A 15,971-nucleotide genomic window follows, 5' to 3' on the forward strand; every position below is an offset into this window, starting at 1 on the left:
CGACAGAATGTTGGCTGCTGTTGTGAAAAGCACAAAACGCAGTTCTCGTCATGTGGCATCCATAACAGGAATCAGCGATCAGTGCTATAGGTGCTGCATGTGAACAAGGGGCACTCATACAAGCTGCAACTCTAGCAGCGGGTTAACAGATGATGATCCAGACAGGCGAGTACGGTTTGCTGAATAGGCCACAGAAATGTGTGAAGAATATTCCGTGTTTCCATAACGTGTCTTTTCAGTGATGAGACATTATTTTTCGTACATGGAGAGGTGAATAAACAAAATCACAGATACTGGAGTGACACAAACCCAGATTGGCGCCAAGACAGCAAAGAAGTGGGTGGGAAAAAGGTGATGGTGTGATGTGGAGTCTGGGGGACGCGCATTATTGGACCGTATTTCATCCACGGCACTCTGACTGGTGAGAAATATCGTGATCTGCACGAGGATGATGTGTTCCCTGCTCTCTTGAATGAGGACGGTGATTTCTCATCCTTTTTCTAGCAAGACGGGGTTCCACCTCAATGGCTCGATAGACAGTTTCCGGGATATTGGATAGGGCGACGGGGACCGATAGAGTGACCACCACGATCCCCAGATCTTAACGCCGCTAGACTTCTTCCTCTGGGGCCATCTGAAGAACCCGGTTTATCAAGAACCCATCCATGATATCCACCATCTGATGATGCGAATTCTGCAATGTTGTGAAACCGTAGACCAGGACATGGTGTTGCGAGTCCAATCGGGGTTGACAGAGACGTCTTGCAGTATGTCTTGCCGAAGAAGGACAGTACATAGAGCACATGATGTAATGCCAAATTTTCAGCCTTTGTGACGCAATAGCTTCTTAACCATTAATGGTAGGTGAAAATGGACTACACCACTGTTTCCCTCAGATCGTGCTCGTGCCAAATGATACCCCATATGTTCTTTCCCGCAAAGTTGGATCGAAGATGGCCACCATGGCAACCATGTCGTGCAGTATGGTCCATTACCCACCCGAACAACATATTCCATGAAGCAAGTGTGAACGCCAAGCAGTTGTCGGGGTGTTAATCAACTTATGCCTTACCCTGTAGTTTATGTCTACGGAGTAGTATAACTAGACTTTTTTATGAGAATAATACAGAAGGCAGTTACTGAGTATACATGTGATTATTTTATAAGAGACTCAAACGACAATATTTTAAACATTCAGAAGCAAGGTTGATGAAAATCATTTACAGTATTTTCTGTTTATAGTTTTGAGTGATTTAAGACATGGATCACAATACGTTAGGTGTCCATACAAGGATAGCAAAATATAATATGTAAGATGTACAGGCAAGCAAATTACAACAATATGAATTAAATTTAAAATACTTTCAGTTCACTGGCGAAAGCTAAATATATACTGCTAAATATAGAATTTTTAATTGAGCCGTTGTCAACCTTCTCTAGCATATAGAACTCAGTGTGACCAACTACCGTAACAAGAATTCAGAAAAATGTGACATATGTTTTGTCATCCTTGTATAGAGATGTTATAGATAATTTTCTGCTTGATAGTAATATATATAATTTTAGAGTTCCTAAAAAATTAAAGATATTAATTTATCAGGGCAGGGCAGGGTGTGTGTGTACCTTTGATTGAATGGAAGTGGAAAATTAATTAAAACGTTTTAATGATTTTAATGTTTCAATTCTTAAATTTTGTTGCGTGTGTTACGTTTTTATTATTATGCATGGTGTCGGGTTCAGTCCCGGTGAGGGTAGAAAAAATTAAGAGTCGATCGTGTCCGAGACATTTGGGGAGATAACTGAGCCTAGAAAGTGGAAATAAGCTAGGAGGACCTATCGGCTCACACCATATGTCATCCAATTACAAAATCTCCGGTTGGTCATAGTCCTCCGCGGGCTGTAATTCCAGGAAATTTATTATTATGCCACATTTTTGTTTTTTGTTTATTTTTCAGAAGGACCGAGGAGCCCCATTCTACACGATATAATGAATCACATAGAAGGGAAAGAATTTACAGTTGTGGATCCAAAGGATACTTTCTTCTTTGTTTGTGCAATGGATGTGTGTAGGAATCATTTACAAGATAAAGATCTGGCACATCGTGTTAATAAATTGTTACACACAGGAGATAACTATGATTTAATTGGAGACTCTTTTAAGGAATCTGTTTATTAGTGAGTATATATAAAACAAAAAAGAAACATGTGAGGATTTCTTCTTATTATTTTTATTTATTTGTTTATTTATTTATTTATTTTGTATGTGTGTGTTTTACACAATACCAATGTTATTGTTGAACATAATTAAAACATAATACAAGAGTTCGAGGTTGAGGTCTCTTTCAATTCAGCAATCAGATTTGTCTATTTTTTTCTTAACAAATGTTAGAATTATTTGCAATAAGAACATACACTAAGGATGACTTCTACAGCGAATGATATTAAGTGGACCACAGAAATCTTATGTTGTAGGTTAGTAATGAAGGGGGTGTGAGAATTGCAGTACCTCTGTTTAAAACCGATTTTCGTCACGTGCATTATAGTTGTATCTAATTTATACCTTAGTCTGCCTCAGTATAGAGCTGATGCACCTTCGGAATATTATGCCGAAGGTCCGGAATGTCCGGAAAGCTGCCATCAAAATGATCTCGTTTGAACATCCAAACATGTATTCACATGTATTCGATTTTATTTACACAAGTATCAAAAACTTAAATCTTAATTCAAGAAGTTGCATGTAAAGTCTGGGAAGAGCATCGCGAACACAGGAATTGTGGTGAAATGGTGTGTATTGCTTGTGAGGAGCATTGAACCGGCTATGACAAACGTCCGCCTGGCCTCCTATTCGAGTAGTACCTTCGAAATAGGCGCATTCCGTGTGTGCACTGAGTGGATTTTTGTAATGAGCGGAAGGTACTACTCAGTTGAATGTGGCAATAGATTAATGGAATATGGCACAAAGACGTCATTTGGATGCATTTACTAAAGGCCGGATCATCGGGCGCTTGGAAAAAAGATGACACACAGACAGCAGTAGCACGAGCCATCAATGTGCCACAAAGTGTCGTGTCTAAGTTGTGGAAACCGTTTATCGGAGACATCAGCCGTATGCCCGATGAAGGACGTCCACGAGTGACAACTCCACAACAAGACCGATACTTACCCGTAACAGCGCATCGGAGCCGGACTATGCCTGCTAGACAACTGCCAACTGAGCTTGCAGCCGCCTCAGGGGTGAGAGTGTCACGTCAGACTCTGTACCGGAGACTGAAAGCCAGTGGTCTGTATGCCTGACGACTAGCAACATGTGTTCCGCTGACTCAGGCATACTAAAGAGCCCGTTACAGTAGAGTCGAGAACATCACCAATGGACCCCCAACGAATGGGGCCGCGTCCTGTTCACGGATGAATCCCGATACAGTTACCAGAGCGATTCCCATCGCGCTCTGATCTGGCGCGAACAGGGAACTCACTTATATCTCACGAACGTTGTGGAAAGGAATCGGTATGATGGTAGTGACATACTAGTCTGGGCAGGCATTATGATGAATGGTCGTACTGACCTGGATATCTTCGATTCTGGGTCCAATGGCCAGAGGTACAGAGATGAGGTACTGCATGCCCATGTGCAAATTTTCAGGGGCGCAGTTAGCCAACAGTTTCTGCTCGTGGATGACAATGCTCGTCCCCTTCGGAAGAATACCTAGAGACAGAAGACATACAACGTATCGAGTGGCCAGCACGATCTCCGGACCTAAACCCGATTGAACATGCTCGGAACGCATTAGGAAGACGTGTTGGAACGCACCAGTCGCCTTCTAGGATACACCCGGAGCTCTTTAGTGCTCTTCGTGAGGAGTGGAATCAGCTACCCCAAGAGCTCTTCAACAACCTGATCTTGAGCGTGGAACGTCGTTGCCAGACATGTATGGCTGTTCGAGACGACCATATCCCATATTAACCTGTTTTCGATGTCGGTAGTGCACCTCACAGTGTTTTTGTGCTATGTGTATTTTGGTACTAAATTTTGAGTTTGCGTTGTGTGACCCCCTCTACCATGTTTTCTTTCAAATTTGGCCTGTTCCTTGTTAGTGTGGCCTTTACTGTGGTATGTTGGTTCCATTTAGTGTTGCTTCTTTACGTTCTTCGTGCCCTATGTACTCGAACAGTCATTATACTAAGGTTTGGACACTTGTGTAGTAGTCGTACATTGCTAAGAATCATACATTTATAATCAGTGTACAGTAAGTTTCTGAACACTCCACATAACAATAATTTAATCTGAATCGTTTAAAACCACCTGGAAGAGGGAGGATAATGAGTTTAGGATAGTTGATTTAGAAATAGGTAGGGCAACTTCTGAATCACAAGATGAATATTGTTTTCTCCTGGAACACAATCAGTGAAACATAAAACTCTTATGCATACATATATAAATTTATGTGATTACTATTATCCGAACACTTAACACAAAATGTGGTCTAGACAAACTCCTTATTATTGGTCACTAATATGGAATTACCATATTTGCCGACGTATTAGATGCACCCCATTTTCTGTATTCAATTTTGAAGAGAAAATATTTTCACTGATTATTAAAAAGTTTTTTCTTTCTTTCAAATTATGAAAATATATTTTGGCAAGAAACATACTGAATTAATGAAGAACTAGCACATGTGCGTCCAGATAAAAGCATACATACTATAGGGTTCATAATGACCTTGAAAGTCGGGGAAATTAAAATGACTCAGCTAAATGCTTCAAACTATACCGGAAGTCAGGGAAATCTGTTATACTTCACAGAAGAGTAAGACTTTTTTATGATTTCCATAGAATGTATAGAGAACAGCTCAAAGAACTGAGACATATTCAAAAATATATTGATAAGAAAAAGATTGGGGAAAAATCATCTTTAAAAGTAAAGAAGGATGAGCAGCGAAGAAAGATGTTAAAATTTTAAGTTTTGAAAGAAATATTAATAAATTAAATGAAAAATTCAAATGTTACAGAGAAAAGTCAGTTTTTTGATTGTAGATATTCAGAGATGTTCCAAATTATGAGTCATGTTTACTTGTTTATGTTTATAATGTATTGATAATGCGTATTAAAGTAGGGACCGCGGTGGCTCAGTGGTAGAGCATTCACCTTTGGTGCGTGGGATCCCTGGTTCGATCCCAGCTCGCGCCAAATAGACTTTGTGTGAGACAAACACCATGAGCGTCGGTTTTCTCGGGGTTCTCCCGTTTCCTCCCACTTTCTTATTTCCACCACTTCATTCATTTCTCATTATCGCCGTCTCCTTTAGCCTACACGGTATAATCGTGAGACGTAAAACTTAAAGGTTTCATTCTTCGTGTTAAAATAATAGTTAGTGTATAATTATTATTTGGTACTAGTGTTTTATTGTATTCCAAATATAAGAAATTGGACTTATAATTAGTATTTACAGCAAGAAAGTAAATTTATACTGTATCGAAATAAATGAAAACGAGAGCATTGTACATCTATGAGGATGGTGTGGGTCGAGTAAGATTTTATTTTTTCCTAAACCTAATCGTAAATGATAGTGCTTGCGGTGTTGCGGGTCAGGGAAAATTTATTTACTCAGTCATGGAAATTCAGGGAAAATCTGAGAAATCAGTACCAAAATTTTAGTGTGAATCCTGTACTATTTAAATGTATCCGAACTACATTTACTGAATCATTGAACAGTACGTAGCTGAAATCCTTTTACACACTGTAACACAAGATCGGGAACACTTATTGAAATTGAAATAATCCAGCTATCTGTACTGGAGTATAAGACACATTCCATTTATGGGCTTATTCTCAAGGGGGAAGAACTGTGTCTTATTCACTAGCAAATACGGTAGTTCAGTGACAGTCAAGATTCTGAGGCGCATACTTCAATCCGGTGCCTGAATGTTTACTGAAGGATACCATTCAGTTTCTCACAAAAGCAACAGTCGAAATAGTTATTAAGATTGAGATCTTGATTCTTACAGACTAATAAGTTTTGTTAAGGTCCTTTTCGGTGTTCCTTGCCGTAATAGCATATGTTTTTGAAGTGTGATGTGTTCTCGTACAAGTAAATGAAGGTACAATCTGCCAGATGTTCTTGCATGTTCTTGTAATGAAGCAAGGCTGAGTAAAGTTTCCGTGCACTTGTGGATTTTCAAGTAGAATTCTGTCTGTAGAATTCTGAGCCTAGTTTCTATTTTTAGAATAACCGTACATAGAAATCATCATTAGCTGTTGAATTTGACGTAAGTGCAAATGTCTTGCACTGGTCATTATCCAGGTTCTTCTATTCGATGTCCAAGTGTCCAATTTATCATTTTTGTTGCAGTCGGATCGAGCTTATATAAGGTTGCTGGAACATTTTAACCGAATTCCACGAGTGGATTCTGTGATAATAGTAATCGAAATAGATAAGTTTTGACAAAGGAACTACTTTAGAATGTGATATCTAGCTCTATTTAAAACAGTAATAATGGGTTCTGGGTTCGTGTTTCTGTGGGTTTCTGCTTGAGAGAATAGATATGACGGTATCGGGTTTGATCGATTTAGCCCTTGCGAGAGCTTTACTAATTCATAAAAGAAAACGAACCCTGGGACTTGGTGATACAATCCACAAGACATATATAAACCAACAGAGAACAAAAATAGTGAGAGTCGGGATTCGAACCCTGGGTTATTGGCATTAAATTGATACCGTGTACGTGGTATATCCCCGTTTCCACCTCAGCAAAAACAGCTGATTGTTCCCAGTATTGGTTACCCAGTTTTACGGTCAGAAGTTCGGGGGACATTGGGCTTCTGGTAACTTACATTCCAAACAAACAATATTTCCTTGATTTGTACTGTCAAAGTGGTCATAGCAATAATATACTGTATACATGCAAAGTAACACATTTTATTCTTGCACTTAATTTTGTTAATAATAGTAACTTTTAACCATTTAGTAGTGAAAATCTTTTTGTCATGATTTTACATTTGGCGGAGCAGGTTTTCTGAAGTGATAGATGAGTGAAAATTTCATCTTAAGAGAAAGTAATTTACGTAGCACTTTTGACAGCAATACATTTTGTATTAGTTGACAAACACTAGTTTTGATACTATCACTTTATGAAACAAATACTGAACTAATTTCAAGTTTATAATGTACTTAACATAGAAGTATTACTTATTAATTTGAGTGGGATAAGTAATACTTTAGTCCATAATGAGCGGCTTTCCAATTCCCACTGCTCGCTGCGCGCAAGACTGCTTTTTTTCCCAGACAATGGGTACGTAAGAATACACTTCTTGACCAGAAAATATTTCTACCAAAACATTCAATTTTTAGGCAGCTGCTCCTTTCATAGGAACTAATATATAGACTTTTGCGTTGTTAATAGTATAATTACTATACTTGCACAAACATTAAAATTAATAATAACTGTTAATTAGTAAAAATGCAAATTATAAAATATAGTTCGTAACTTTGCACTTCAGTTTATAAAGATGTGGGGGGAAGCGTCACACTGTTCTGAATTCTTTCCCCAAATTAGGCTGTGCGAAGAGAGACGCGGGTGACACACAATACATATAAGCACTTGTGAGGGAAGAATTCTGTAGCTTTGCATTTCCGAGAATTCCGTCTCGTTGAGCGTTAATTCCAAGAAATTTGTCTGCATATATAAGGGTGCAAAATATTTTGATTCACATTGATAACGTCATATGATTTTGTGCAAAGCCTACTAGCTGGGGATTTTGTGTTGTGATTTTGTTAGTTCTCTTTCCCACTTGATAACTAAGTCAGAGTTGACCTGAATATTATTATTATTATTATTATTATTATTATTATTATTATTATTATTATTATTATTATTATTATTATTATTAGCTGACAACTATATTTATGTATTCTGTTGATCAACCTATTTTGTTATAAATTCAGTGAACAACGTAAACCTTTGTAACTTATATATTGTATGTGATGTCTTTGAGACGCAAGTTATTGTGTATCCGCATATTTATGATTCTAGAAAATTTTTTGATAAAGAAGCTTGTAGAAATAGTTCTTAAATGTATCTATGCAAGAAATATCTCACATAATATATTTTAATGTTAAATGTACGCACATGGTGTTTCTGTATAGTTAAATGTCTCTTTTTCCTTTCCAGCCGACATTATTTCGTGCTGCTTTGTCAGACGGAACCAATAGATGTTTTTATGAACTTCTATGATAAACTTGTTCCACATATATACATCCCAGAACCAGGAGTAATGGAAGTAAGTCAAACGCTATGTATATTCATACTTATTTCGTGGAGTAAATTCCAAAATCCATAGCTATGTATTTGGTTAATTTCTTTAATGCAAATTGATTTATTTTCACCGCATAAGAATTTTTGTCACTACTCTGTAGAGCTATATCTGAATGTTAGAAAGAAAGTTATACCAACACATCCATAGAGTACAAACTCTGATGCAGAATGTATAAATGTTTATATATCTTCAGTTTAATCCCCATCCTTTCACGCTGCTGGTGGGAGACGCTAGACACTAGTAGCAGTCCTCTTCTTATTGATGGTCACGACTGAGCGCCATATCTCATGTATAATGGCGTCTCTGATAATAAAACACTGTCCCCTAAATGGTTCCTTCAATTGGAGAAAAGATCAAAGATCCCGTCGTTGGAGTAATAGCAGCATTGTGACAACAGACTTTGTTCTTAGTTTATAAATCTGGTTCCCAAGTCAAATTATAATTTTCACTTTTTTTTTTTTACATTCTTTTCTTTTCTTGTAATTAGTATATTTTTGTTATTAATATACGTACAAAATAGATCTGAAGTACACATTTACATTTTTCTGTTACTTATTTTGAGTCCAACGCTTTTTTATTTACTTGAATTTACATCGTATTATTATATCGTGTTATTTTTAATATTTGAACCGTTACTTTTTTTTTTAAGGTATGAGTATTTGTAAATTTATAGTTTGTAGTTTTACTGATTTATTTTCTGTAGTTTGTAAAATATTGTAATTTTACCAGATTCTAAATGTTATTGTGTATATAGGGAAGAGGAGGGTGTGAGGCATAGGAATAAAAAATAGAAATTTCGCAGTAAAATGCTTCAACGTACAGAGTTCACATATTTCAATATCCATAGTTACTAAAATATATGGAATTAAGGATCCACTAGCCACTACTACTACACCCGTTAATTCCATATGGAATAATGTTAATTACACATGAGTGTCACTATTTACCCCTGCCCCCAGTAACTTATTAGTGAGGGGATATTATTCGAAGAATGTTAAGTGAGGAAAATTATCCGCCCGGATTTCGTATCCTATGTTTATTACAGTTGCAACAGTGATTCATGCATACATTTTACTATGATATCCGATACATCGTAACTTCTTTTTGTATATGTAGTTGATATTAGAAGTTGAACGTAACACTTACGTACATTTGCATAAAACATAGCATATATATCAAGGTTTCTTAACCTTTTATACGCGTACCACTGGTGGTACGCGAGTAGCTGTTGGTAATAGTACGGTTTGTGGTGGTATTAATAATTAGTATGATTTGGTAGTACGCCAGTAGCAAAGGTTGAGATCCCCAGACATATATATATATAGTTGTATACTAATATATTATAATTACATTACCTGTTTCTATTTTGATTTGTTAGGTTCTCCGGTCCAGAACGAATTTCAGCTCATGTTCCATTGTAAACTTTTAAACTACTTTTGATATTATGTGATTAGCTTCCCCTTTGCTATGTGGATAGCGAACGCACTTGGCGCGGGATCCCCGGGTTGGATTCCAGGCTCATGTGGTTCGGATCCCACGTTAAGCTGTGTGTCCACGTCTCATATAGCCTGGATCCTCGCTGCTGAAAGGGACGCTAAACTCAAGTCAAATCAAAATATTACAAGATATTGTAATGTGGCACAACGTAGATTGTAGAATAGAGGAGTATAAATCACTCAGGACGCTTACAGCTTAGTTGGGTTGGTCAGCTCGGTGAATACAATCCTGTGGGCCATTTTAGGTGAAATATTTATACATAAAGATTGTACTTACTGCTGTTCCCCTTAAACTTGCAGAGTCCAGGGTCCGGTGGCTTGGTGGCTACTGTACTATAGGAATCTCATATAATTGAAGTACTTCAGTTATAAAACACATTGTTTGTTCATTCTTCCTCTGTCGTGGAATGGCGATCCCTCTGTCAGATAGAATTCTACAGGTATTCTTGTATGTTGAAGCGTTCCGATTGATTCTCACTTCACTTTATATAGTGATTCTCTGGGATATGGACACTTACCCGTCTCCGTAGCGTTGCCACGAGACAGCTTATTGTGAAGAATTGATGAGATGACATAGATCGATTTGTCGGCGTTTCTTTGTGATACAGCGATGCGTAAACACTCCAGCAAAAAATGTATATGTGATCGTTTAAAACCGAGTAATTCAGCACAAGCTTCTTCTTCTTCTTCTTCTTCTTCTTCTTATTATTATTATTATTATTATTATTATTATTACTACTACTACTACTACTACTACTACTACTACTACTACTACTACTACTACTACCACCACCACCACCACCACCACCACCACCACCACCACCACCACCACCACCACCACCACCACCACCACCACCACCACCACCACCACCACCACCACCACCACCACCACCACCACCACCACCACCACCACCACCACCACCACCACCACCACCACCACCACCACCACCACCACCACCACCACCACCACCACCACCACCACCACCACCACCACCACCACCACCACCACCACCACCACCACCACCACCACCACCACCACCACCACCACCACCACCACCACCACCACCACCACCACCACCACCACCACCACCACCACCACCACCACCACCACCACCACCACCACCACCACCACCACCACCACCACCACCACCACCACCACCACCACCACCACCACCACCACCACCACCACCACCACCACCACCACCACCACCACCACCACCACCACCACCACCACCACCACCACCACCACCACCAAGGTGAATCATAAATACATTGTCTGCTATAATATTTGTTACAAAATTGACTCTTAATAATATTGGCTTGTACAATATTATCTGCATGAATATTCACGTAAACTAGAATGTCAGGCCGCAACACAAAATATTTTAACTGCAACATTGATACACTACTGTAGCACTGATATCCAAATATGAATCATCTGTTGGATTTCGAAACTAGTTCATATCAGTTTCAAGTTATTTTACTTGGAATTTGATTTAATTTATTTTTTAAACTAATAAAGAGAATAATTTTCAGCTTTTATGTTGAAAAGTTTTGATTGAGGAGAATGTTGGGGAAATGGCGGGAAGGAACTTTTCCCGAGTACAACGTGTGATGGGCGAAATAGCTTTTGTTTCCTAAATAAATTTTATAATAATGTTTCGATAGTAATCTGTCTTTTGATCTAAAGTACTGGTTTATTTATTACTGCTTTTTCTTTCAGGAGGTAATACGTTCCATTGAGTTGAATGTGGCAGTGGAATACCTGCCTAAAATTTGGTCCGATATGGTTATATTTGATCATATAGACCGTGAGAATCTTGTTGTAGCTGTTCTGTCAACTATGGTGAAGTATCCTCAGCCAGCTGGAAGTGAATTAGCTGACCAGTTTTGTAATATTGCGTGGAAAGTATGGGAGAAAATAGAAGGACAAGAGGACGAGAAATATGGCAGACTAAGGTAATAGAAAGTTTCAGATGCATGAATCAGTATCGATATTATAGTATTTAGTTCTATTATCAACTCTGTAATGCTGCAAGCGGTATAGTTGTTATTGTCAGTCCTACCTTAGTCACATCAGGTTTATGAAACGGATATGTTTCAATATGCAAGCAGTTTTCTGAATGAGAGCCGTGTGATTGATGTAAGGGGTCATTTTCGTTCTGAGTTACGAAGCTTTTTAAATAAAGTAACATAAATAAATACGTTATTTTATGGACTATGAGACACACTTTTTTCTTCGAAAAATTGCCTCCAAAATTCAGGTGCATCTTATATTTGAAATTAATATTAAAAAAGTTCAATGTTTGATTTAAAATTCCCGCCAATGCCGCGGGAAACTTATCTCTATCTGGCAACATTGAATTCAACTGGCAGCAGCAGTACACCGATGCGACGAACATGAGTTACGGGGATTCACAAGCTTGCTAACACTGTCTGTCCTCCCGCCCCGCCATCACAAACCCAGAACCACAGACTAGAATATATAGACTATAAACTCTGCGAAAAACTGGAAACAAGGCAAACCGTAGTGCCTCTAACATGCGACGACGGAAATTACCAGTCGATCTGTTAGTCGACAACCCATGACGTCACGCTCGAAAACTGATGGTAGCGCCAAGTCACGACGAATTATCGTTCTCCACCAAACGTTGATTGACTCTTTCGCCGTGCGGACGATATAAACTAATTTCAATAGCGCATAGTTCTGTTTTATAAACTAAGAATGTTTTTTTAGTCTGGTTTTGCAATCTAATAATAAACATGGTAAAAATGTTATGGTATATCTTTTTTAAAAAGATGCTTAAAAGTTAAGGTGCGCCTTATAGTCCGTAAAATACGGTAACCTTTATGATGGAGTAGTTTGAATCAAATCGTATCGTTCTGGATATGTTGGAAATTTTACGTTTATTATTCCAGTAACCCATAATGATTAATTTCATATTATCATTTACTCATTATTAGTGTACAGAACGGAGCCGTAAAATGAAAATATTTTTCTTTTGAAAGTTCATTGATTGCTGTTAACGGTTTATTTTGTATATAGGAGTATATAGTGGATGCAAGAGTGTTAGGTAAATGGAACTGATCTTAAGTATAGAATTTTCTTATCTTCCTAATATAAAGTTGAATTAACACAAGCATAGAAGTATCCGAGTACGATCGAAAGAATTCATGGAAAAATCCGGGACATTTGTTGTTTGAATATGATTGAAATCACAAAAGATTATAGAAAAATCAAATGTTTGGGTTGTTGTCATCAATAATGTATATGCAACTTCGCTCTCTTGTATTATCAATTAGAACATGGGCTGATTGTAAATTATTTCTATTTATTTATTCCCTTCTTTTGAAATAAATTAAAGTTTTTATTTAAGACACCAAATCGCAAGATGTTAGATTATACTCATAATTCTAACTATTCCATCTTGTAACCGTTCTTAATGAAACATGGTTAATTATTTGGTGTGTTCTTCTTTACCTTTATTTTACGAAAATAGTTCAATACTTTTGGTTAATAACTCATTAAGCATACAATATTCGTTATCCAAAAGAACATACAAGATGTTGTAGAAGTCTTCATCTCATTATAAAGATTAATATTTTTCTTAGGGTAGTGATAGAAATTTGATAATGATAGTAATTTGTGGGCAAGTTTTTCTTGGGCTATTAATAAATCTCCATGTGACCATCTTTGGTACCACATCCTGGCGACATTCCATTTCACCTCATATGTTGGCTAATGCAATGGCTGTGGACATGCTCCCTTCCAATATTGCAAGATCATATTGTGCGTTGCGTGCACAATGTTCTTCACATAATCTCAGAGGGGGAAAAAAATCAAGGGTTTGACCGTACTATTTGAGAATAGAGAGTTACATACCACCTTTATGTTGTTGCCAATTAGTATCCCCTTTTCTATTCTTATTTTCTCCAAGTTTTCTTCAAATATAATAATGACAAACGGGCTACTACTTTTCTGATACAACGTTCAGCGAGGAAATGTGGCTTCCATTTTAGGTACATTACCTCCTGGAAAATTATTAAAAGACGTTTTCCTTTTATATCTAACTGTTCAGAGTTTGCTGTTTATCTTTCTGTGTTAAAAAAAAAAAAAAATATATATATATATATATATATATATATATATATATATATATATATATATATAGATAGATAGATAGATAGATATAGATATAGATATATATATTCCAATAATTTTATTCTTGAAAATAATAATAATAAAGAAAATAGAGTAAGTACACTTTAGAGATTTTCCGATCTTCCATGATGCATTGGTGCTGACACTCTTCTTCCTAAAGTTTCCTGATATCCTTCTAATATTAATATAATACCAACTCTCAAAATTAACTTAATGTTCATAAGCCTGATACTATCCTTCATTCACCGTCTTCCGGGTACATCCCTAATTAAAAGATGTTCTTGTGTTTATATGATATACTTTTTATACAATTTTTATTTGTGAACTGGTGTAAATGTTTGATTTTTTCTTTTTGTTACACATCCATTCCATTCAGTGTTACACTTTGCATCATACCCTTTCTTGTGGGCCCCATGCATAGATAATGAGTCATTTATCTATTACAATAATTGATATTTACTTGTAGCTTACAATAATTGATATTTACTTGTAGCTGGACGGGTGCAATGCTGGGAGACATAATGATCGTTTGCCTGAGAGGTGATGATTTTGAAAAAGCGTGCAAGGTTCTTACAAAACTGAATAAAGACCAAACTAAGATTGTAGGGGTTCCAAATATTGAATCACTTCAATTATTCTTGGATATCTGTATGGAGAAGAAGAATAAAAATATGGCTTTGGTAAGTATTATTGTTGTTGTTATGTCTTCTGAATTGTTTTATGATGCTCTTCTATCACTTTGAACGATTATTTTGAAGTAATTAAATTAGAGGAGAATTGAAAGGATGTTGTATTAGGATATGGTGCACATATCTTCAAATATTATATATATAGTAACTTCTGGTACTAAATGCTTTATTGTTCATGTGTCTTCTGACTGTTAGAGATAAGTGCGTAAAAGCTCTTTTCAGAATGTGAATATGATTATTTTTATGTCTTCTCTCTATTTTTCGTAATTCTTCTGTAAACAAACAAAAGCTTTCACTGTATAACGTTCAAAAGTAGAAGTCTAGTGTATACTTTTAATAATTTGGCTGATTAGATGACGATAATTGGTGATTTACACTGAAATTCTTGCATAAAACAGTATTGAAATCAACATTCCGTTCGGAAATTATTGTTTTCTTTTTAGTTTAACGCCCCTCTTTTCATCGCCAAGGCAATATGAAGAGAGGGAGGGAGTTTGGTGGATCTATTCAGTGTAGAATTCTAACAAGGTATACTCTACCCGGGAATCGAACCCAATTTTCCATTCGGAAGCCGAGAATTCTTTTCATTTAGTTGTGAAGGAGTTTCGGAACTTTATTATGGGAAAAAAGTTATTATCGGTAGCGGTACAAAACACAACCGAATTAACTATTAAGATATTGCATTCTTTTTCTTTGAATAAATATTTATAAAATCTGTAAGATTCCTTTTAATTAGGCCCTTTTAAATTATTTTTTATATATATTTTGTAAATCACGTTCTTAAAAAAAACAGACTAGAATGCAGCCATTCATTATTTAATTATTTATTTTATTCAGAGTATGCGTTTTTCGTTTATATTGGAAACAAATTTTATCATTTTCTATATTTAATGACATTAACCAATACAGAGTGAGTTCAGTTTGTGAATCGGTAGAATCAGGCCGGCTCTACCATATGTGTGACACTCCTTTTGCACGGGACGGAAGTTTCGAGGGGCGGCAAAATCTGTCTCATAACTATATTATTTAAAATAATATTTCTGGTTGGAAACAGACTTTATGATGATGGTAGTTAAATTTACTAAGCTGACCTTCTATTTGAGTAGTACATTCATAAATTATGTTTAGATCGCATTAGTTTAGTGTCACATGGACAGTGCTAAAGCAAATGGTGAAACAAATCCCAACACGAATTGTTTGATTGTTGTCAAATACAAAAATTCTCGAACAGTAGGGAACACACCTGTTCCATTTAGTTAGTTATCACAGTTTTGATATGAAAACTAGTCTTTGTCACAAACAATATCGTTG

The 15,971-nt window shown here is 36.6% G+C and overlaps 1 protein-coding gene across 2 annotated transcripts in view; it reads left to right on the plus strand.

The window, feature by feature from the left end:
• The window catches only part of LOC145689368 (small ribosomal subunit protein mS39), a 58,719-nt gene that overhangs the window by 29,746 nt on the left and 13,002 nt on the right, over nucleotides 1-15,971 (plus strand). For both annotated transcript variants that reach the window (XM_081763527.1, XM_081763523.1), the window contains exons 8-11: nucleotides 1,956-2,175; nucleotides 8,169-8,277; nucleotides 11,533-11,768; nucleotides 14,465-14,651. In XM_081763527.1, coding sequence (XP_081619653.1) covers nucleotides 1,956-2,175; nucleotides 8,169-8,277; nucleotides 11,533-11,768; nucleotides 14,465-14,651 — 752 coding nt within the window. The remainder of the gene's footprint in view (nucleotides 1-1,955; nucleotides 2,176-8,168; nucleotides 8,278-11,532; nucleotides 11,769-14,464; nucleotides 14,652-15,971) is intronic.

This window comes from Thermobia domestica, chromosome 1, assembly GCF_964235325.1.
Source record: "Thermobia domestica chromosome 1, izTheDome1.hap1.1, whole genome shotgun sequence".
Classification (NCBI taxonomy): Eukaryota; Metazoa; Arthropoda; class Insecta; order Zygentoma; family Lepismatidae; genus Thermobia; species Thermobia domestica.